Source organism: Coenobita brevimanus, chromosome 98, assembly GCF_032717465.1.
Source record: "Coenobita brevimanus isolate Jiangsu-jjx chromosome 98, ASM3271746v2, whole genome shotgun sequence".
Taxonomy (NCBI): domain Eukaryota; kingdom Metazoa; phylum Arthropoda; class Malacostraca; order Decapoda; family Coenobitidae; genus Coenobita; species Coenobita brevimanus.
In genome coordinates this window covers 34,428,792-34,452,984 of record NC_137051.1, presented here as the reverse complement: position 1 = coordinate 34,452,984, position 24,193 = coordinate 34,428,792, and the positions used below count along the sequence as shown (strand labels likewise).

At 39.8% G+C, this 24,193-nt stretch overlaps 1 protein-coding gene across 1 annotated transcript in view; it reads left to right on the top strand.

Moving 5' to 3' along the window:
• Positions 1 to 24,193, top strand: part of tweek (transmembrane protein KIAA1109 homolog tweek) — an 839,779-nt gene that overhangs the window by 498,057 nt on the left and 317,529 nt on the right. Inside the window, 2 exon segments of the mRNA XM_080283669.1 lie at positions 2,826 to 3,162; positions 17,307 to 17,436. Of these exon segments, the coding sequence (XP_080139795.1) occupies positions 2,826 to 3,162; positions 17,307 to 17,436 (467 nt within the window).

Sequence of the window (24,193 nt, the reverse complement as noted above, 5' to 3'; positions counted from 1 at the left end):
AACTCCTCCTGTATTACTTTTTCTGCTATTTGTATATCTGGTAGTATGTGTGGACATGCGTGTTCCACATAGTCCCTCTCAAAAATTTTTTCTTCTGTAAAAACTAATTGGAAATTCTCATTTAGTGCTTCACAAATACTGTATCTTTCTCTTGTGTATAAGTGATTCCCTCGTCCGTAATGGATTGTATTATATCTTTTACTTTGGTTTTGCTTCTGATATAGGTGTAAAACAGCTTTGGTTGATCACTACTTTTATTTATTATATCCTCCTCAAACTGTTTTTGGGCTTCCCTCCTTATTCTTGTATAGTCGTTTCTTGCCTGTTTGTAATTATTATACGCCCTTTCACTATTATGTCTTCTGTATCTATTCCACAACAAATCTCTTCTTTCTTTTGATTTTTTACATTCTGTATTGAACCATTTCTGTATTTTCTTATCTGCTTCTTTGTGCTGTGGGATGTACTTCTGGACTCCTATTTCATAAAATTCACAAAAATTTTTATATACAGCATTTAAAACGTGTCCTCTAAGCTCATTTTCCCAATCAACTTCTAAGAAATACTTCTTTAGGTCTTGATAATTTCCCATTCTATAGTTTAGGCTCTTTTTGTAACTCTCATTGCTGTTTACTATGTCATATGCTATCCTGAAGTTATAATTTAGTACTGCATGATCGCTTTTGCCGAGTGGAGGGTGATATATTAAACTGTCAGTGTCATTTTCTTGCCTATTAAATATTAGATCTAGCACTGAAGGTACATCAAGTCCTCTTTTTCTGTTGGTTTCCCTCACATGTTGCGTTAAGAAAAACTCTTGTACGAGATCCAGGAGCTTTTGGTCCCAACAGCTTTCTTGGCTGTTTATATCTAGAGTATTCCAATTTATATTTGTATTGAAGTCCCCAGTTAGTATAATTCTTTCCGATTTCTCTTCCATTTTATGTAGCAATGATCTTATACTCTGAATTGTACTCTCTGCCAGGTCCTCATATTCGTCTCTTTCCCATGTGTTTGATCTGGGTGGCATGTACAAATTGGCTACAATTACTTTACCTTCAGATGTGTCGATCTCTACTGCAATCAGTTCTTCTTGTGATGGTATATCTAGGTTTATTTCCTTGACCTTTAGGTTTTTCATAGTTAATATTATAATTCCTCCTCCTTTTTTAAAATTTCTGTCTCTTCTCCATATATTGTATTCCTCTAAGTTTAGTATGTCATTGGATATCCTTGGTGTTAATTTTGTCTCAGTTAGGCATATTATTTGTGGTTCATTTTGTCTGACATAATCATTCATCTCTAGTAATTTAGATACCATTCCATCCACATTTGAGTACATCAACTTTATCATCTTGTTTATATACTTGTCATGACATGGTTCTATTACCTTCCTCCTTTTTCTTCCATCCTGTTTGTGTACCACTTTCGTACCTGCAATCCTATTACTTTGTAAAAAAATTTCTTCTTCTCCTCTTCTGATCTTCCCTCTTTTTTTTTTTTTTTTTTTTTCTTCCTCCCTTTTCTCTTTCAGTAATTCCAGGTCCTCTTGTGTTAGGCATCTTTTTATCCATACATTTTTGAACTCCTCTTTTTCCATAAGATTCTTTGCATTTTTTAGTATCTCTTCCACAGTGTTTACACTCTGGAAAGTCACCTTTAGAGGTCTTGTCTTGCTTTTCTCGTATTTCCCTAAACTTTTGTGTTCCTCTATGTCTTTACTACAGATTTCCTCTGATACTTCTTTCAGTAAGCTCATTACATTTGCCATCTCCTTTTTGTCTCTAGTGATCTTGTTTTTAACTTCTTCCTCTTCTATACCAGTGATTACTATTGATTTATTTATTTCTACTGAATCTCTGACTAACTTTGGATTGTTTTGGATTATTCTTTTCACTTCCTTTTTAATGCTTTTTTCCTCCACCCTTGTTTCTAAGTCTTTCTTTACTTTCACCATTTCTGCATACGTGGTTTCTACATCATTTTTGTAGCTTTGCACAGCTTCATTCACCTGTGTTATCTTCTCCTCAATATCACTGCTCTGGTTCATAAGACTGCTTGCTTGTCTAATTGTCTCTGTGTTATTTTTTAACTCTTCCATAACACTCTCGTGATTGACTACTGTACTTGCCATTTCACTCACTTTCTTCCTAAGCGTACTCAGTTCCACTGTTATTCACTGATGGTTGTGTCTTTCTTATTGGCCTCCCTTCCTAGTTTTTCTATCTCTTCCTTTTGCAAGTGCATTTGCTTCTTGTTTCATCAATTTCATTTTTGAAAGCCATTTCTAGTTTGTGTACACGTTCAACCAGTCTATTGTGAGTCTCCACTTCAACCAGTTCTTGGTAGAAATCATCATTTTGCTTTTTACTTTTATCCCTTTTCTTTTCCAAATTTGTTTTACTGAAGTATGTATCCATTTTGTAATACTAAATGATTAGAGTATGTACTTACAGAGTATGTACACTTCCCCGTGTTGCTGTAGTCTAAACAAACCCAGCTGACTCAACGTATCGTGGTTCTTTGTTCTGTTTGAACCAGTCTTATTTAAACTTTTTATTTCTTTTCCTTTTAATAATGAAAAATCATTTAGTCTAACCTGGTACAGAGCTTGACTCATTCAAAGACACTAATTTAGGTAATGCCACTGGCCATGTTGGTCTGGTATGGAGCGCCGGTGACGGACGTCTACTTCCAATGATTCCCTGTGTGTGTGTGTGTGTGTGTGTGTGTGTGTGTGTGTGATAACTATTTATGTTACATATATTGCACAGAGTATTATTTTTGTGGTCAGAAGGATCTGTCTGTCTATTGATGTATTGCAGGTGCACTATGAATCTCACAACATTCATGAGGAGACCCCTGTTGGTAGTGGTGGTGGTGGGGGCCTTGGTGGAATGGGTGAGAGCACTGGGTGGTCTCCACCTGGGGGTACTGCCACCTGTGGGAGTGGTCCGGGCAACAGCTCTGGTCCAGGCTCACGCAAGGGTGGCAGCATGGGCAGTAGCGGTACCAAGCGGGCATCTCTGTTTACATGGCTCACACTGCAGAGCATCAAGAGAGAGACCACCATCAGCCCAAACATTCTTGAGTTTCTGGAGCTGGCCCTGGAACCACTGCCAGCACCTGAGCCCCAGCACAAGACACCTCTCACCTCTCAGGGTATGTACTGTGCATTATCATCATCATCATCATCTTCAGTTAGTTTCCCATGTTTATGATGGTTGTAGAGAAGTTGAGTAAAGTTGCCATGATCTCATGTGGAGGTGAAATATACAGAATGGTAGCCCTGAACACTGTACAGTGCCAGCTCATCTGTACTAGAAGATACATTAATACTTTACTCAGTATGTTGGGCAATTCCACAACTTTAATACTAACTTGTGGTTCCATGAAGTTCATTGAGCCATAAGTATGGCTTTGGAGATTTTGTAATACATTTTCCCAGTGGTTTGTTCTGCATACTGCACTTTAGTAGTCTCTCGTCTATTTTTGTTGCAGACTGTGCATATATTAAAGCCATGTAATAACTTAGACTGTTAATGTATCAAATGCAAAATAAATCAGTAAGGCAGCATTTTGAAATATCCAAGACCATTCAACACATCATTCTCATTGTCAAAGAAGACTTCCTCGCACCACTTCTGTACAGGTTTATTTACTGTATGTGTGAGATGCATGCATATATTTTTGTGTTATTCATCCAGTCTGTATAGATATTAAAAATATATAAGTTGCATGAAATAATAATTAACCCCGTTGTTCAGTGACGCAAAATGAGTCAAAATGGTGGTAGGGTGAAGAGTAACTGATGACATACTATGACTCTCTTATCAGCGTTGGTGTGAAGCGATGCCGATTAAGCAATTTTGGGCAAAAATATTCACCAGAAATTTTTAGCATGAAGTGCATAAATCTTTGCTGCATCATAGGGGAGGGTGTCTACTTGAAGGCCAGCACTCAAATACTCAGCTTTCTCTTGGCTTTCAGTGGTGGGGGGAGGGGTGCACATGCACAATCTTTGGCTATTTGCTAAAAAATTATTGTTTGTACCAAAATTCTGAAGATATCACATGAAAGCTCATAAAATTCTGCATATAGACATATACTTAGCTCTTGCATGGATCAATTAAAATATTGCGGAAGGATGTTGGGAAATTATTTTCAGGGTAGAAACACATTACAGTGCTCCCTTAACATCCATGGGGGCTAGGTAAGAGAGACACCCGCATATATTAAAAATCTGCGGATATCTGCTGCCCCCCTTAAAACACCCCCTTTAACCCGTTGGCTGCAGCGGGCGTGATGACAACATACTGACTATGCTCATTGTGGAGAAACAGGAAAAAAAATTTGTGTTTTCAACTCGTGTTTTAACCCACTTATGGTCAATCTTGAGAGCTAAAATTTTTGTCAGACAAACATCAATCTTTCTACTATTGTTTGCAACAAACTGCATGTCTGTAGGCACTCCATGCACAGAGAATGATTTGGGAGAATACAAGGTGTGTTATTAACTTCCTGATGCAAGAAATAGCCCAGGGAGGTGGAAATTTCCACCAAACGACAAGATTTTTTCAATAAAAAATAGGGTTACAGCCACGTTACCTCATCACAGTAATTTAGACCAGCTCATCAAGGGGTACGAGAGAGAGAGAGGGGGGGGGGAGGGCAGCAAACCAGTTTAGACCAGCTCATCGAGGGTACATGGAAGAAAAGAAATACTTCCAGCCTATCCTAACTTTTCCCCCAATGAATTAATGGCATAAATAAATGAAGTGGCCAAAAGGAAGAGTGTTATATTTGATTCACTGGATAATGCCATCACTAAAACAGCCATGAACTGTGCATGGGATAATGTTACATTTCCAGTGAACAGTGCCGGCAGAGTTCAACGAGATAAAATGCTCTAATAAATCCAGCCCCGGTACTGTATCCACCTGCGGATATTTAAAATCGTGTATGTTAACCCTTTCAGATTCCGAAGACGTGATTGGGTGAGAAATAGGGGCGTGGAAGAAGTTGAGAGGCGGAAGAGAGAGTTATATGTTGAAAGAAAGAGAGATGTGTAAAGATTAGTAAGAGAGAGTAAGAAGAGAGTGGATGAGGAATTTGGAAGGAATTTGAATGTAAAGTGGAGGGACTGTAAGGAAATGTTTTGGAAAGAGGTGAAGAGAGTAAGACAGGGTGGAAGTGAGGTTAGCAGGGGAGTGAAAGATAAAAATGGTAGATTACTAGTGGAGAAGGGAGAAAAAGTGAGCAGATGGAGAGAACACTTTAAGGAATTGTTGAACATAGAGGATGGAAGTAATGTGAGTATAAGTGGCTGGGGAATGGCTGGGAGAAGGAGGAAGGTGAGAAGACAGGAAGAAATCAGTAGGATAGAGGTTGTGGAAGCAGTGAAGAAAGTTAAATTGGGGAAATCCCCAGGTATTGATGAAGTGTGTGGTGAAATGCTGAAGCATGGGGGAGAGATTGTAGTAGAATGGATGTGGAAGATGTGTAGATTGGCCAGGGAGGAAGGTAGAGTCCCGGAGGATTGGAAGTCAGGTATAATTATTCTCTTGTACAAAGGGAAAGGGGAAAAAGAAGTGTGTGGTAATCCTAGGGGCATTTGTCTTCTTAGTATAATAGGAAAAGTGTATGGTAGGATACTTGTTGACAGAGTTAGAGAAAGAGCAGAGGAATTAGTTGGAGAAGAACAGGGAGGCTTTAGGAAGGAAAGAGGTTGTGTAGATGAGATATTCATTCTTAGATTTTTAGTGGAAAAGTTTCTAGAGAAGGGAAAGAAGTTGTATGCAGCTTTCATGGATTTGGAGAAAGCATATGACAGGGTGGATAGACAAGGATTGTGGAAAGTATTAAGAATATATGGAGTAGATGGGAAGTTGTTGAATGCTGTGAAGAGTATGTATGATGGTGCTAAGGCTGCAGTGCGTGTGGATGGTGAACTAAGTGAATTTTTCAGTTTGAAGGTTGGGTTGAATCAGGGATGTGTTATGTCTCCATGGTTGTTCAATCTGTACATGGATGGGGTAATAAAAGAGGTACAAGGTAGGGTAGTGGATGTTGGAGTGGCCCTGGTGAGAGAGGATAGTGTTTGGAAACTCCCTGTACTGTTGTTTGCAGATGATACTGTGTTGTTGAGTGAAGTCAAAGGGGAGCTGCAAGGCTTGATGGATGAGTATGGGAGAGTGTGTAAGAAACAGAATCTAAAGGTGAATGTAGGGATGAGTAAAGTGATGGTCTTTGTGAGAGGTGAAAGTCAATGAATGTACATCGAAGTTGGATGGTGAGGAATTGGAAAATGTGAGTACTTCTAAGTACTTAGGTAGTGTGATGAGTACGGATGGAGGTTTGGAAGATGAAGTGCTTGAAAGGGTACAGCAGGGAAGAAAGGTTGCTGGTTCTTTGAAAGCAGTGATATGAAACAGGGAAGTGAGCATGGAAGTGAAAAAGTTACTACATGACAGTTATACCAACTCTAACGTATGGAAGTGAAGCTTGGACGTTGTTGGAAGGACACAAGTCAAGAGTGAGAGCAGTGGAAATGAGTTATTTAAGAGGAGCCTGTGGAGTCACGTGGAGAGAGAGGGTGACAAATGAGGATATAAAGGAGTGTTGTGGTGTGGATGTGGATGTGACAGGAAGCGTTATGAGGAACACACTGAGGTGGTTTGGCCATGTGGAGAGGATGGAGGGTGAAAGACTGATGAAGAGAGTGTATGTGAGTGAGGTGGAGGGGGGAAGAGGGAGGGGGAGGCTGAGGATGAGATGGAGGGATGGGGTGGAGAGGTGTATGAGAGAGTTGGGTGTGAGTTGGGAGCAGGGCAGTGAAATGGCGAGGGATAGGGCGACGTGGAGGCGTTTTGTTTGTGGCCACCCCAAACGGGATTGAGGCTTCTGGCAATAGATAGATAGATAGATAGATAGTAAATCCAACCATTGAGATTCTGATGACTCCAATTCGAGTCATATGAAACAACATTTGTTTTTTTGCATGTTTTCCATATCCTGTCTGGGCTTGTTCTACATACACCATCCTGTTTATCCTTTTCCAAATATTTGATTTTACACTGACAAGTACATCAGACAGATATGCATAATAAATTCACTTTTACCATGAATAATATCAGTATTACCAGCATGGATATTTGCCTGTGTGACAGCGAGAACTTTCGCTTTTCTCTGTGAAAACTAACGTAAATTGCCCTAACCTGAATATCAATGGAAAGGTAATTTACTGTAGATTGACATGGTGCAATCAAATTTCATGTAACTCTAATACTTTTCTTTTACAAATATTTTTCTACGGAAGAGTGTGCAATTTTTTCATTTCGGCTAACTTCTACTCATCGCATTGGCCATTTAGCTACGGTATTTATGTTTTTCAACTATACTGCGATAAAGAGCAATTATTCAGCTTAAAATGGTACCAAATTCATTAGTCTACCATAAAAAGTTAGTGTACAGTGGCTGATTAAGTACAAATATCGCTGCACAACGGTGCACTCTATGTGTGCCAGGCTGAATCTGGCACAGACACAGTCAGCGAAGGGCCAAAAATCTCAAAGGGTTAAAAACACGGATGTTAAGGGATAACTACTCTCACTGCATTTCAGTAATTTCACTGTACTTTTACTCATCAGTTTTGTGTGTTTTTATTAACTTAACATTTAGTATAAGCATCAGAAAAAATGGTGGAATATAAATTTATTCTATTATAACCAATTTCTGGGCAAATAAAATCAATGGGAATGTTTTCCTTTATGTATGAGTCCAGGCTGCCATTGTGGCATTTTCTCTGATCACATCACACAAACTTGCAGAAAACTTAAGGTGCCCAAAAGGGTTAAAAAGATATAAGTTGCATGAGAGTACAATGAGGTGTAATATTTGAAAGAGGCTGTAAAAAGCCTTGTAAGCTGACTAGAATATAGGTGTTAAAATGTGACCCTATGTGAGAAATAATACTTGACAAAGAGATGGTTGTGTGGACCATTTCGCTTGACGTTGTTGAAGTTTTCTTGTTTGTGTACAGTCGATGGATTAACCCTGTCTGAATACATCTATAAAGAAGAATACCCCCTCCCCCCCTGGAAAAAAAAAATGTACAATCGGCCATGCCTATGAGGTGGAGTTAGGATTCTAAAGATTTGTATGGTAAGTGAAAGAGTGTGGCGAGTTTCACTAAACATATTGCTTATTAGTTTTCTGTATATTTAGGTCTCCGCACCAAAGTGTGGAGAGTTACTGTATTTCCTTGATGTTTCTTTCTTTCCAAGCGCTTCTTCAACTTGGCACCATTTTTTTTTTTTTTTTACCAGTTCACTCCAAACTTAGCACAAGTGTTCCTTGGGCCAATAGCCCCAGGCATCTTTTAAATTTATTTTTTTTAATTTTTATTGTTCTTGTTTTTTTTGTTGGTCATTTTCAAGGGATTTATGGGTTCAAATGTCAAACAACATGGACAGGCAAATTTTTAGATCTTGTGTTTTTTTATGTTCATTTATCATCATGGCAGTTTACACAGAAACATATGTACTGTAGCTGTGTGGAGACCATCATACATTCCCTTTACAGTGTTGGCAGTCTTGTATTTTCAAGTCTTTCCATTTTTTCTGCACCCAGCCTTACCCCATTCATAGTTGTGAAAAAGAGGTTAGAATGATGATAATGAAATGTATGTCTTGGTTTTTCCCATTTCCCCATCCATTCCAGACTTTTTTTTTTTTTTCTTAAGATGAAAAATAGGATGATGTTTATAAACATGATATTGATTTTGTTTCATTTATAAAGGCTCCAACATGTCTTGTCTGTCAGCCTTGGTCACCTAATAGCTGCTACCCATGCTGTGTGATCTCTGGCAGCATCCCTATTCAGTCCATTATTCCTGAGATCACACTGTATTACCTCTTCCCAGGTCTTTTTCAGTCTGCCTCTCACATCCCTAGAACCCAAGATTCACACATCTCACATTCTGCACCCAGTTGTCATCCCCCATTCTCTCCACATGCCCAAACCATCTCAATGTATCTCTACTCATCACAAGACCAATACACTCCAGTCCCATCCTTTTCAGCTTTTCCAGTGTAAACCTAGCACCCAGGCCTCGCATTCAGGGATGCACTGCACATCCACCTAATCATTGTCATTTCTGTATATTTGAGCCTTCAAATATCCTCTTCCTTTACTGCCCAGGTCTCACTACCATATAGCATAACACTCCCAACAAATGTGGCATACAAAGATTCCATAGCATGGAGGGAGAGCTCTCTCAGTGTCAAGAGAAGCAACAGCTCCCTGAACTTCTTTAAATCACTCCTCACGTAAGCCACAGAGCTAGCTCCAGCTCCGCTTCCAGCACATAACATGTCTTCCGAATAACAAAACTCTTCTCATACTGAAGAGACACACCATCAAGATCAATCCTCTCTCGCGTGACAATCTCTACATGGTCTCACTGACATACCGCATACATAAAATCAGCATTATCTTGCACTTTACCTCAAATAGCGCTACATCTTTTATGCACTCATTTATCACAAACACTGCACAAGATGGAATTACTTTCCATGCCCTTATGGCAAACTGCACATGGCCACTCTCCCTCCTCTTTGACAGTACCGCCACCAACCCTAGGTTCCATCACCTTTGTTTTATCTGCATTTAGTCTCAAGCCCTTGCGCCCCATATCATCACTCCATTTCCTAAATCTTTCCTCCACCTCCCTTTCATTCTCTGCAATCAACACCAAATCACTGTCATACAACATCTCTCATGGGAGTTTATTTCTGAAGTCATCAGGGCTTCAAGCACCAGGATAAACAATAAGAGGCTCAAGACTTACCCCTGATGTATGCCAGTATTCATAGTAAACCCACCATTCAAATTTCCAGTCACTCTTACATGGGTGCAGTCACCCACATACATAGCCGTAACCACTCCAACCAGCCACTTCTTGAACCCAAACTTTCTCATTGCCCACGTCACAACCTCTCCAGAGACTTTGTCTAAGACTTTCTCCAAATCAACAAACACAAAGTACAAATCCAATGTCTTTTCTATATATTTTTCCTGAAGCTGTTGAACAATGAATATGGCATCAGTGGTCCCTTTGCCTGGCATAAACCCAAACTGCATCTCACTGGTATTCGCTTTTTCTCTAATCATACCTTCTAATAGTCTCCATTACCTTCATTATGTGGTCCAAAAGTTTTATTCCTCTGTAATTTCCTCTTTCCAGGGCATCACCCATTCCTTTGTACATATTTACTGTCACTCGCTTCACCCAGTCATCTGGGACAACACACTTGTATGTAATTATATGTATACGGCACTCCAGTCGGATTGAGCTGGTCAAGGTTTATATTCAAGGGGTGGTTGGGGTTTATTGCTCACATAATGCCACTCAGGAATGGGTGAGGCTGGTCACTCTCATCTTAAATGTCAGGACCAAGTTGCCTAGCCCCAGACTCCTACGCTTCTCGTGAGGCAACGTAGGATTGGATGAAGGATGGATGGATGAATTAAATCAGTATCTGACTCCACTTCTATATCTCATGAGGCCTTCAGCATTTCAGCAGTCAACCCAGAAACACCTGTCACCTTTCCCACCTGCATCCAGCCCCCGGATCCAGTGACTCCAAACCTTCCCAGTTCTGGTCAAACTCCTCGTTCAGCAACTGGTTATAATACTTTATCCAGCCATCTTTAATATCTTCACTGTTCACCACTACCTTTCCTTCATCATTCTTCATACATGGCTCACCTATGATATCCATATTTTCCCTCTTCCTTTGGATTGACACCTATCATATTCTTCCTCTCCTCACTATTTAGAGTATGAAGTAAAAGTCTGAGACTCATATTTTGCCCCGTATACCTCTTTTCAAGCCCAATGCTTGGCAGCCAGTAGTCCTCTTAGCTACCTTCCCTTTTCCATCCCTGGATAAACCTTCTTTTTGTCTTAACTGCAGCTTCTACACCCTCATCCCACGGCTGTGTTACATTTTGTCTGTGTGGGTCCTTTGTCCATCCATACACTGAATCAGTAACCCTCAGGAGACTGTGTTTGAGTACTCTGTACTGTTCATTAACACTTGTGTCAACAACTCCCTGTTCAGCCACCGCTCTGCTCATCTTTCTGTAGAAGGCATCCCTTACTGCTTTTTTTTTTCAATTTCCATATTTTTCTTCTAGGGTCATAGGTCTTCTTCACCACTCACTCTTTAAGGACAGTATCACATGTCAGTAATTTGTGTTGCAGCACACACTCATCACTCCCTATAACATCCCTCACCAACCTCTTATCAGTCTTCCTGACCAGGAAATAGTCAGCCTGACTGCTGCTTCTCAGAGCTATCTATCTATTGCCAGACGCCTCAATCCCGTTTGGGGTGGCCACAAACAAATCGCCTCCAAGTCACCCTGTCCCCCGCCATTTCACTGCCCTGCTCCCAACTCACGCCCCCCTCTCTCATATACCTCTCCACCCCATCCCTCCATCTCATCCTTGGCCTCCCCCTCCCTCTTCCCCCCTCCACCTCACTCACATACACTCTCTTCGTCAGTCTTTCACCCTCCATCCTCTCCACATGGCCAAACCACCTCAGTGTGTTCCTCATAACGCTTCCTATCACATCCACATCCACACCACAACGCTCCTTTATATCCTCATTCGTCAGCCTGTCTCTCCACGTGACTCCACAGGCTCCTCTTAAATAACTCATTTCCACTGCTCTCACTCTTGACTTGTGTCCTTCCAACAATGTCCAAGCTTCACTTCCGTACGTTAGAGTTGGTATCACAATACTGTCATGTAGTAACTTTTTCACTTCCATGCTCACTTCCCTGTTTCTTATCACTGCTTTCAAAGAACCAGCAACCTTTCTTCCCTGCTGTACCCTTTTAAGCACTTCACCCTCCAAACCTCCATCCTTACTCATCACACTACCCAAATACTTAAACGTACTCACATTTTCCAATTCCTCACCATCCAACCTCGCTGTACATTCACTAACTTCACCTCTCTCAAAGACCATCACTTTACTCTTCCCTACATTCACCTTTAGGTTCCGTTTCTTACACACTCTCTCAAACTCATCCACCAAGCCTTGCAGCTCCCCTTCGTCTTCACTCAACAACACAGTATCATCTGCAAACAACAGTACAGGGAGTTTCCAAACACTATCCTCTCTCACCAGGGCCACTCCAACATCCACTACCCTACCTTGTACCTCTTTTATTACCCCATCCATGTACAGATTGAACAACCATGGAGACATAACACATCCCTGTTTCAAACCAACTTTCAAAGAGAAAAATTCACTTAGTTCACCATCCACACGCACTGCAGCCTTTGCACTATCGTACATACTCTTCACAGCATTCGACAACTTCCCATCTACTCCATATATTCTTAACACTTTCCACAATCCTTGTCTATCCACCCTGTCATATGCTTTCTCCAAATCCATGAAAGCCGCATACAACTTCTTTCCCTTCTCTAGAAACTTTTCCACTAAAGATCTAAGAATGAATATTTGATCTACACAACCTCTTCCCTTCCTAAAGCCTCCCTGTTCTTCTCCAACTAATTCCTCTGCTCTTTCTCTAACTCTGTCAACAAGTATCCTACCATACACTTTTCCTATTATACTAAGAAGACAAATGCCCCTATGATTACCACACACTTCTTTTTCCCCTTTCCCTTTGTACAAGGGAATAATTATACCTGACTTCCAATCCTCCTGGACTCTACCTTCCTTCCAGGCCAATCTACACATCTTCCACATCCATTCTACTACTATCTCTCCCCCATGCTTCAGCATTTCTCCACACACTCCATCAATTCCTGGGGCTTTCCCTGATTTAACTTTCTTCATTGCTTCTACAACTTCTATCCTACTGATTTCTTCCTGTCTTCTCACCTCCCTCCTTCTCCCAGCCATTCCCCAGCCACTTATACTCGCATTACTTCCATCCTTTACGTTCAACAATTCCTTAAAGTGTTCTCTCCATCTGCTCACTTTTTCTCCCTTCTCCACTAGTAATCTACCATTTTTATCTTTCACTCCCCTGCTAACTTCACTTCCACCCTGTCTTACTCTTTTCACTTCTCTCCAGAACATTTTCTTACAGTCCCTCCACTTTACACTCAAATTCCTTCCAAATTCTCATCCACTCTCTTCTTACTAATCTTTTCACCTCTCTCTTTCTTTCCACATTTAACTCTCTCTTCCGCCTCTCAACTTCTTCCACGCCCCTATTTCTCATCCATTCATTGTATGCTTTCTTCTTTTGTGCCACAGCCTGTTTCACCTCTTCAGTCCACCACGCTGTTCCTTGCACCCCCCTCTGTCTTCTCTTCCTTCCACACACCACATCACATGCTGCACATATTTCTTCTGTAAATATTCTGCACACACCTTCCACGTCTCCCATCTGCTCCAATTCATATTTGCCCAATCGTTCCTCCACTTCTCTCTTATACTCTGCCTTTTCCTCATCCTCTTGTAACCTTTCCACTCTCCTTGCAACTACTCCTTCCTCTCATCTTTCCCTTCTTCTATTCCTCCATCTTACTTGCATTCTAATTCTGGCCACCACCAAGTAGTGGTCAGAAAGTCCACTCCCCCAACCTCTATACACTCTTGCATCGTTTACACATCTTCGCATCCTTTCATCCACACACACATAATCAATCATTGCCTTCCTTTCATTCAGTTCACCACCCACCCTTCTCATCACTCGCCATGTATACCTGTGGATCATTTTATGCCTGAAGAGGGTATTGGCTATCACCAACCCCCTCCCAGCACAAATGTCCACTAACGCACTCCCATTCTCATCTATCTCAGCAGGCACACCCCACTCACCAACTATTCCATCCACCTTCACATTACCGACTTTACCATTCATATCACCAATCAAAAACACTCTCTCATTCCTTCTAAACTTTTCCATGCACAGTTCCACATTTGTCTAGAACTCTTCCCTCACTTTTCTAGCACGATATTGCGTTGGCGCATACACACGCAGAATCGCCCACATTTGTATTCCAACTTTCAACTTTACCCACACAATCCTTGACCCAACTGATCCATACTGTCTTATGCTCTTCTTCCATCTTTTACTCACAACTATACATACTCCTTCCTTTGCCCTCTCATTCTCACCTACTCCTTCACATATACCCCATCCATACTCCCATTCTCTCACACTTCCTCCTCTCCATTTTGTTTCAGTTATTCCACATACATCCACTTTCGCACCCTCAAGCACCTGGACAATCTCTCTCTCTTTCACCTCATCATTCGCTCCTCTTACATTCCATGTACTCATTACCAAGTCCTTTGTCCGGTCCTGGGTCGTCATCAGAGACTTGTGTGTAATCAGCCTACTCTCTCTTTTACTAAATTATGTGTTGCACACAATCATGTTCATTGCCTCCCCAAACTCAAGTATCCTTTCCCTGTCCACATTCCTCATACTATATGCACATCCCCCATGCACCCCTTCCTATCCTTGAGTTGCTTCACCTACAAGACCATCTATGTCCCCTCCCAAAAGTCTGATCTCGTCATTCCCCGTACCACTTAACACTTGTATTAAGTTATCCCATCAGAATCTGTCTTTTTCTGCATCATCCAAGCCGGCCTGTGGAGAGTATGCCAATGTAAATGAAATTGGAAGCTTACCGAACAAAATTTTCACTACAGTAATCCATTCGTTCACTCTCATTACATGCATGACATATTCCACCCATTTTTTCTTAATCATCACACCCACACCACCACATCCATCTGCCCTTCCCTGCCAAAGTATTTTGTAGCTACTGACAATTCTTCCTGGCAATCATTCTGGCCGATCCTCCCCTATACCTAACCTCCCATACACAGCCAGCATCCACTCGCCTCCTACTCATTGCCTTTGACCCCTTCCCCCACTCTGCCCTTCAAACTACAGTAACCACATTCGAAGATGGCCACTCTGATCCCCTTGGGTGATTTAGTATCATCAGACTTCCGCTTTTTCTCATTTTTTTTTGTCATATCATTAAAATTGAAGAGAGTGAGAGACAGACCGCAGGCCATGCCAACATGCACAGTATACAGTAGGCTGATTGGAAGGAACAACAATTGCGGGCTTGCGGCCTTTGGTTCCCTCTTCCTCGCATTTAAAAAATAAAAAAAAAATGGGACCTGGGATCCATCGCCCACCAGCCATGACCAGTGGCTGTGCCTGTGACCTCAGAACACCCTGCCAGGACAACTACAGGGACACCCTCCAAGCACACCTTGGCATTGTAACTGCTTTGCCATTATACTCCCACTGATAGGCTGCCTCCTGGGTCACTACGTCTGGGTTCAGGCCCCCCTCTCTATTGGCAGTAGCGGCAGCCTGGGAACTGCATTGCCTTCTACCATCTAGCAAAGATCAGAGCCCCATCCCATCCTGGTCCCCAGAACTATGCTGACGGAGCCTGTGTCATGCCTCCTCTCGATAGGTCCACCACTAGCTAGCGAGGGAAAAGTTTTCTGATCACATACCCTTGCTGGTGTCGTCCCGTGGGACAGTGGGGTACATTGTGTGATATATAAAGCTCATTTACAGTAGTGCATGAGATATAGAAAGGTGTTTGGACAAGTATGCTGGTCTGCTTTCCATATTAGTGTCGCACTGAGATCAGCAAAGGGGGTTGGTCAGGATATTCTGATGGCTAGTGAAATAGGAACTCCAGCTCTCCCTATCACCAGCATTCTCATTCTCGTTGGGAGTACTGTCCTAATTAGCTGGTGCCACAGCCCACTCCCTACAAACTGAAAACAAGGAAGAGGATAACTGATGGCATTTATGATAAGTTCTCCCTCACCCCCTGACCCCTTAGAAAAAGGTAACCGAGGCTGAGAGCCTGCAAAATTTGTCAAAAGAAAAAAGGAAGGGGAGGGGAAAAGAAAACCAGATTTAAAATCTGCTCATTGTGAGATATCTGGACACATTGTGTTAAAAAGACAGGAGGCCATAAACAGTGGAACAGACAGATTTAGAAAGAGAATTCCAGAGCTGTCACATCAAAGAATATTAAAATTTTAATTGGATACCATTGATTCTTTGGAGTACTACATGAAGAGTGAAGTGTGACCACAAGCTTGGAAATAGTCACACAGCCATTGCTCCTTGGCAGGATACAGTCATAAGTATGGTAAATAGAGTCAGAGTCCAAGTTGAGGTTCTTATATTGTTATGTGAGAATCTCAGTTTCCAGTAATTGTTAGGAAGTAATTAACTGGTCTTGGCTCTTGGTTTAGCTTCCAGTCTGCAGATAACATCAGCTGTACCATGGCTAACCTTTGTGTGGGGGCTTCTTAAGAGGATGCATGGCATCATTTATTTGATTTGATTTGATTTCATTGTGTTATACTCCACCCTTTCAGTCATATCTCCTAGTTCTGTAACTTTTATGCATCTGTCCTTGTTTTATGCACTCATTCACCTGATTCAAAAATATTCCATTTTTGTCCATCACTTTTCCCACTTTTTTGTTTGCAAGCTTACACTGTTTGCATATAAGTATGTATCTATCAATCTCTTTCTTGCACTCACCCCATACAAGCCTTGCACCCACACACTTACACACTCTGACACACTTTTTCATTCTTTCTGACAGCAACAGTGGAACAGCAACCTTCATTGATCAAGACTTATCTAAGATCACTGAACAGGGACAAAATAACGTTGTCTCATTTAATGCTAGGAAAACCAAGTACAGGTATATACAGTTTATTAATAGACAGATATTACCTTTGATGCTACTAATATTCCTGTCTCTAAACATACTGAAATTCTCAGAGTTTCACTTAACAATACCCTCATCTGGACCTGTCATGTTAGATCACTTGCTAAAAGTGCTTCAAAGAACAACTTAGTTTTTTTATGAATAGAGGACTCCTGTAATCTGGTGTATGGATTATTATTATTTTTTATTTGTTTGTTTTTCCTTCCTCTGTTCTGTTGATTAAAAAAAAAAAAAAAAAATCTGGCCCTTCTTATTTCAGCCCTGAGAAGATTTCATATGTTGAAGAATACTAACTGCTTTAATTCATTGTTGCATATTACTAGTGAACAGTACAGTATTCATTCCAACCACCATCAGACACTAATTGAGTATGGGACAGTGCTCCTCTACTGAAGGAGATGATGGAGTTATACTCTGCCATGCTCCTTCAGTTCAAATGGTTTTCATAAGTTGAATTAAATTCCCTAAGTTGACTGAAGGGGTAAAAAATGTGTCATCCACACAGAGCCTGAGCCAGTGTTCAATGTGGAAGTTGATGCCGGAGGTGCAGCTGGCAGTGGAGGGGTTCCTTACGTATACGCATCCTTCCCAGTGGATGTGGTGGTGTATTTCCACATGCAGCCATCAACCATCAGGTCAGTTCCTTCACCTTCACATCTGGGCCAGTGTTTTGGTTGACTAAGGAAGTTTTGAACACGTCTCATAGCACTTTATTTCCCATATTACACATTACTCTTCTTGTCTTTTTTATGTTGTTTGTAGCTTTGTAGCATCAGTACAGAATAAACACAGCAATTATTAATGTGCCATATGTGGAAATGAACTGGTAAGGAAAGGTACAAAAACACTTCTTAAACTGATGAGAATACATGCCCTGCCACATTCATCAGCAAGTAGTGTAATTGCTAGGTACAGTACTGGATATATATATATATATATATATATATATATATATATATATATATATATATATATATATATATATATATATGTGTATATATATATATATATATATATATATATATATATATATATATATATATGTGTATATATATATATATATATATATATATATATATATATATATATATATATATATATATATATATATATATATATATATATATATATATATATATATATATATATATATATATATACAGTATATATATGTATATACAGTATATATATATATATATATATATATATATATATATATATATATATATATATATATATATATATATATATATATATATATATATATATATATATATATATATATATATATATATACATACTAACTAACTAACTAACTAACTATATATATATATTTATATATATATATATATATATATATATATATATATATATATATACAGTATATATATATAGATATGGAGAATGTGAGTGCATTCAAGTACTTGGGTAGTGTGATGAGTAAGGATGGAACTTTGGGGGATGAAGTATGTGAAAGGGTACAGCAGGGAAGGAAGGTTGTTGGTACACTGAAAGCAGTGATGAGAAATAGGGAGGTGAGTATGGAAGTTAAGAAGTCACTGCATGATGGTATTGTGATCCCTACCCTGACGTATGGAAGCGAGGCGTGGACCTTGCAAGAGGGGAACAAGTCAAGAGTGAGAGCAGTGGAAATGAGTTACTTGAGAGGAGCATGTGGAGTGACGTGGAGGGACAGGTTGACGAATGAAGATGTGAAGGAACGTTGTGGGGTAGATGTGGATGTGGTTGAAAAGATTAGGAGAAATACACTGAGGTGGTTTGGACATGTGGAGAGGATGGAGAATGAAATACTGACTAAGAGGGTGTATGTAGGTGAGGTGGAGGGAGGGAGAGGGAGGGGTAGACCGAGGATGAGGTGGAGGGATGGAGTTGAGAGGTATATGAGGGAGGGGGGGGTGAGTTGGGGGGAAGGGAGTCAAATGGTGGGTGACAGAGTGACTTGGAGGCGTTTTGTCTGCGGCCACCCTTTGCGGGATTAGGGCGTCGGGCTATAGATAGATAGATATAGATATATAGATAGATAGATAGATAGATAGATATATACATACAGGGTGTCCCGGGAGGTAAGTCAATAACTTTGGGAAATGATAGAGGAGCGAATTCTATGGAAAAAATGTTATGTGAACATGTGTCCAAATCCCAACCGTTACGGAGCTACAATTACTGATGACCTTATGGGTGAATTATGAAGACCATTTTCGCCCATAAGGTTGTCAGTAATTGTAGCTCCGTAACGGTTGAGATTTGGACACATGTTCATATAACATTTTCTGCATAGAATTCCCTCATCTGTCATTTCTCAAAGTTTTTGACTTACCTCCCGGGACACCCTGTATATATATATATATATATATATATGTATGTATGTATCTATCTATCTATATATATATATATATATATATATATATCCATCCATCCATCCATCCATCATCCAATCCTACGCTGCCCCATGAGGAGCATAGGAGCCCGGGGCTAGGCAAGTTTGTCCTGACATTAAAGATTAGAGTGACCAGCCTCACTCATCCCTGACTGGCATTACATGAGCAATAAACCCCCCACCCCTTGGATATAAACCTACACAGGCTCAATCCAACTGGAGCACCTTATCTACCCACTGTACCACCAGGCACCATAATTTGGTTATATGGTTACCACCTAGCATAGTAAATGGTTTCCTGGTGTACAGGAAACCATTTGGCTTGTCACTCAGTGTAGAGTTAGCCATAGGCAGAAGGAAGGGGAAAGAATGAAGGAAAAACAGAAGAGGGAGTGTAAAGTCACCCGTAGGCAGAAGGAAGAGGAAAGAACGAAGGAAAGAAAGACAGAAACGGAAGGAAGGAAGAGAGGAAAGTATATATATATATATATATATATATATATATATATATATATATATATGTTGCCTTTTTTTTTTATCCTTTTTTTTTTTTTACAATTCAGTCCACAGTAAATTACAAAAATGTTACAAAATTATATATACATGTACATGTCCTTAGGCTGAAAAGATTCATAGTTCATGGCACCAGCCCTGCAGCCTATCATTTATGGGGTTTGTGTGGTAGAAATCAGGAAAGGAGTAAGAGGTCTCATGTACACTCAGTCAAAGACCATCGTCAACCAAGTGATAGTTTTACAGTGGGCATTGTTGCTGTTTGCATTTTTAGCAGAGGCAAATGTTTGATAACAGGTAGTGTATTTCAGAGGGTGAATATAGCTCCTTCTTCCTAGTGTATTGATAATATCATGCATACACATTCATGAAAATCTACTGGAGATTGTTGTTAGATGCTTTATCCACTCTTTCAAAATGTATAGACAGAAAAATTATAGTTACTCCTCTGATTGACTATGCAGTAAGTCTTTCTTGTATGTTGGTGATGTAATCCAAAATATCACAAGTTTTTCCATACAATTAATACTGTTAACTTGGGGTACTGACAGATCAGCTGGGTTGACTGCTGAAATGTTGAAGACCTCGGGAGATAATGGAGCGGGTTTAGTTACTGTTTTGAGAAACTTGACCACCAGTATATTTGAGTTTGTTGTCCCATATAATTTGCCGAAGAGTGTGATTGTAAATGTGTTGTGTATAAAGGGAAGGGTCATTCCCTGGAAAGAGAAAATTATACAAGCATAAAACTTTTGGACCAGATAATGGAGAGAGTCCTTGAGTGTATAATAAGGGAAAGAGTGAATATTGATGAGATACAGTTTGGTTTTATGCTAGGCAAAGGGACCACTGATGCCATATTCATTGTCCACCAACTTCAGGAAAAATATATAAGAATGAAAAGATAGCTCTACTTTGTTTTTGTTGATGTGGAGCAGTCCTTTAACAGAGTCCCTAATTAGGTGGTGAAAAGGGCAGTGAGAAAGTTTGGGACCAAGGAGTGACTGGTTACGACTTTGTATGTGGATGCTTGCACTCAGGAAAGAGTGAATGGAGATTTGAGTGACGAGTTTTCTGTGAATGTTAGCGTGCATGAGGGGTCAGTCTTAAGCCCCTTATTGTTTGTCTTGATGGTTGAAGCTCCCTTATGTGAATTCAGAAAGGGACACCAATGGGAGATGTTGTATGCTGATGACTTGGTGATGATTGCAGAGGATTGAGGAAGTGGAGTGATGGAATGGGGCACAAGGATTTGAGAGTACAGTAAATGCAGATAAAACAAAAGTCATAACTGAGGCTGGCGGCAGTACTGTCAAAGTAGTGAGTGTGGCCATGTACATTTTGCCACAAGGTTGTTGGAAGCATCTCCATCATGTGCAGTGTTTGTGATAAGTGGGTTAGTGCTGTAAATCGGCAAGCAAGAGTTGATTAATATTGGTATTGGAAGCAAAAAATTATCCGATAATCGGAATCCCATCGGAATCGGCTGAGTAGCAATGAAAATATATAAATGTAGGTGTTACCCAATGACCCTGGACTCTAACACTTATCCTCACCATTTTAGTTGTGAACTAATGCTGTAATGATGATTGTTTTTCAAAGATATGGTTGTATCCCATATTCTATTGACTGTCTTAAATGATGAAATGCTTAAACTGAAACATATGAAACATTTAGACCATAATATTATATCTGTGGTTAGAATCAAGCTTGACACAAACACATAAAGCACTCTTCTGTCAAGGAGCTGTGGCAGACTGGTAGGAACTTGCAAGTCGGACAGTACACTCACACACAATGGTGGTGTTCCATCAGTGGTATGATGTAAGCTTAATGTTTACTTACGATGGTACAAGAGCTAAGAACAGAAATTCAGTTTCTTTTCATTTTGTCTATTAATCTTTGAAAAATGTATACAAATAAATAATATATACTGCTTAATTACTGCTGCCTTTCATTGCATTTTTAGTACTAAATTCGGTCATTACCTGCAAATCTAATTTTGTTTAACGTGAAAAAATGGTGGAACAGTACTTAAAAAATTATATTGATATATTGAACTGTGTGAAATATCACAATTCCTTTAGTACCGTGTTTTAACTGTACTGTATTTGGCGTTTTATTTTAAGGAATCTATAAAATGATAATTGTACTATACCTTTATATTTTAAAATGTTATTAACCCCTTAACCGCGGGGCATCACTTTCGTGACGCTTGGGAGCAAGGGATCATACCGCGGGGCGTCGCTTTTGTGATTCTGTGTTATTTTGAATTCACCCGGGCTTCCAAGTGGGGGCTTGTATCATCTATCAGTACTGCCAATGTCCAACACTAGTCAGCACTCCTAATCTCATCTGTACTCCCATCCATTGTTGACAATTTAGCCATTTCTCCCTGTTCTTGACTCCCCTCCCTACCCCCCCTCCATTACACTATCCTCTCGCCTGCCCGGCCGTGCTACGCTAAGTAAATCTTCCCTGGAATTTTTCACTGATTTCATCCATTGAAATAAGCCCTATGCCCTATTCTTATACCAATTAATATATACAAGAAAGAAATAAGGTAAGTGAGAGTGCCATACACCTGGAATTGGCTAATTATCACCTGACAACACCTCACGTGCACTCGTTCGCTAATTTTCGCTGTTTTTTTCCCCTTGAAATATGCCATATAATCTATTTTCGTAATAAATATACATATAAGGAGGGAAGGGAGAAGCCAAAGTGATATTTACATTCACCTGGAACTACCTAATTTATAATGTATTGTCTAGATTTCCTGCCAATCATTTCAGTGAAATACATAGCTGTTTCAAGAGCTACGTTGGCAGTACTGAATAACCCCTAAGTAGGCCTCAACCCGGGCCGGCCCTCCTTTATCAGTTCTCTCTCATCTTCCGAAGAGGAGGTACTGCTCATCCTCTTGCTGACTTCAGGGCCTTTTTTCACCCCCATGCAAAGGGCCCTGTGACCTTTACCCCCTACTAAACCTCGTGTGGAAAGAGGTAAAGGGCTGACAATTGATAAAAGAGTGACTACAATCTTTCTATTGAGTAAAACAGTGCAAGTGGAATTGTAAATAATGTGTAAATAATATGTAAACAGCAAGTGAAAGTAATGAATGTAAATATACGTGAACAATGGAAAATAATTTTATAAGTTACTTCAAGTGACAGTGCATAACACAGTGTAAATAAAATAGAAATGTAAATAACGAAAATAAAATAGAGAACGTAAATAGAAATGTAAATGAGTAGTATTATAAGAATACGAGTATATACCCTAGGAGTAATGAAAGTGAAAGTTTCACTATAGCATGTCTGAATACTATGAGTTATGAGAGTGAAGATGAAAGTGACATTCACTCTCAATGCCAGTATACAGGACGAGAAAGTGAATGCTACGTATTTTACTGAAAGAAATTGAATCCCTACAGTGACAATAAACTAATACTACTGAAGGAAACTTATGGATAAAGACTAGATATATATAAGTGTTATATAGTAATAGAAATATAAAGTGTGAGGGGTTTTATGAATAATAAATGACAGAGTACCAAGAGCGAACTAGCACAAGTGCGGCGGTCAGACGCGCTCATAATTTTCATTGCTTTCACAGTGTTTTTTTTTTTTAGGAGTATGGATCCCAAACTACTTGAAAATCATAGAGTAGTGTTTATAGTGTTAATATCTGGCTGTGGTAATCATATTACGGGTTGTCGGGAAGTGTAAAGTGGAGACTTCGTTACCCAACTTCAGAGGTCTCCACAAGTCCTACGGTAACTGACGAAGGCTCAACAAACATTCCAGGAGAAAGCTGAAGGTATGTGCCATAAGCATATATAATTTTAATATTCTAGGAGTAATAACTGATTTTTGGCAAATATTTTTTGAGAGTCTGTCGGAGCCCGAATAACCCCGCGGCACATGCAAAACATTGGTAAACATGCCCGTGGTGTAGGGGTTAAGGCACATTAATAGTCATAAGTTATGTCTTTGCCACTGAGGAAGTAATAGGAAACATAAAGCATTTACCATAACTTTTGTAACTAAAAGTATGCAACACTCACTTTTTACACAAACAGTAAGCAAATTTTGTTCTAAATCTAAGCAAGCTCCTGCTAATTAATGATACATGAAACATATGATGGATGTAAGCTTCAGGTCATTACCCAAGTAATAAAACACAGCATTTACGGTGCACAGTACTTGAAAGGACCTTACGGTAAATCATGGCTGGTTGGCCATTAGCCGTAAAATGAAACAACATTTATTCTTAAAAGTACGTAACATTTTGGTCATTAGACAAATCAGGCCAGACCACCCTAGAATTCACCTCTAAAGCACTGTGTACTACGAACATTGTTTTCTGAACTTGGTGGTAATAATAATAATAATAATAATAATAATAATAATAATAATAATAATCTGGCTTTTTGTTTCTCAAAAGCGCCAGTTCTTCTTTTTGGGAATTCACTAGCG